Source organism: Bison bison, unplaced genomic scaffold, assembly GCF_000754665.1.
Source record: "Bison bison bison isolate TAMUID 2011002044 unplaced genomic scaffold, Bison_UMD1.0 scf7180017864172, whole genome shotgun sequence".
NCBI classification, from domain to species: Eukaryota; Metazoa; Chordata; class Mammalia; order Artiodactyla; family Bovidae; genus Bison; species Bison bison.
Genome location: NW_011494744.1, coordinates 2,815,342 through 2,816,256, shown reverse-complemented (window position 1 = coordinate 2,816,256; position 915 = coordinate 2,815,342). Strand labels below are relative to the sequence as shown.

Sequence of the window (915 nt, the reverse complement as noted above, 5' to 3'; positions counted from 1 at the left end):
GGAAGTCCTCTTTGTAATTTTGATGTTAAGTTTAATATTATATTGTGATGGCTGTTACATTTTGTTTCATCTTTATATTCTTTATACATGTAATATCACAAAACTTTGCCGTTGTAATGTTGATATACATTATTCCGATGTGAAATTCTGTGTTGTTTTTTTTATTTTCCAGTTCCAGGAATAGATTTTAGCATAACTCAATTTGTAAGAAATCTTGGGCTTGAACACCTAATGGATATATTTGAGCGAGAACAGGTAAGTACATGAGTTGTTTCAGTTGGTTTGTTGTTTTGGGGAACCTCAAGGGAAAAATAGAAACTTTTGAAATGCCCTGAACCATTCAACATATTGAGGACTGAAAAGGATGTGTGTTTTTTGTAAGGACTGGAAATCAATCCCTCTTCTAATTTGGCTTTTTTCCCATTCAGTTTGTTGCTCTTGTTGTTTACTCACTAAGTCATGTTTAGTTTATTAGCACATAAAAATTGTTTCTGTGTGGTAACAAAATAGCTTTCTTGAATAAATCTAGCTTATGCATTTCTTAAAGATAAGTTATCCTTGACCTCAGTTTGTTCAGTTCTCTTACATCAATCACTACCCGCTCTAAGCCTGACACGTTGCTAACCACTTTGGGAAGCTATATAGACACACAAACTATGCTGCTGCTGCTGCTAAGTCGCTTCAGTCGTGTCCGACTCTGTGCGACCCCATAGACGGCAGCCCACCAGGCTCCCCCGTCCCTGGGATTCTCCAGGCAAGAACACTGGAATGGGTTGCCATTTCCTTCTCCAGTGCATGAAAGTGAAAAGTGAAAGTGAAGTTGCTCAGTCATGTCTGACTCCTAGCGACCCCATGGACTGCAGCCTACCAGGCTCCTCCGTCCGTGGGATTTTCCAGGCAAAAGTAGTGGAGTGG

At 39.7% G+C, this 915-nt stretch overlaps 1 protein-coding gene across 2 annotated transcripts in view; it reads left to right on the top strand.

The window, feature by feature from the left end:
* Positions 1 to 915, top strand: part of TNKS2 (tankyrase, TRF1-interacting ankyrin-related ADP-ribose polymerase 2) — a 48,999-nt gene that overhangs the window by 29,368 nt on the left and 18,716 nt on the right. For both annotated transcript variants that reach the window (XM_010842206.1, XM_010842205.1), the window contains one exon: positions 173 to 255. In XM_010842206.1, the coding sequence (XP_010840508.1) occupies positions 173 to 255 (83 nt within the window). The remainder of the gene's footprint in view (positions 1 to 172; positions 256 to 915) is intronic.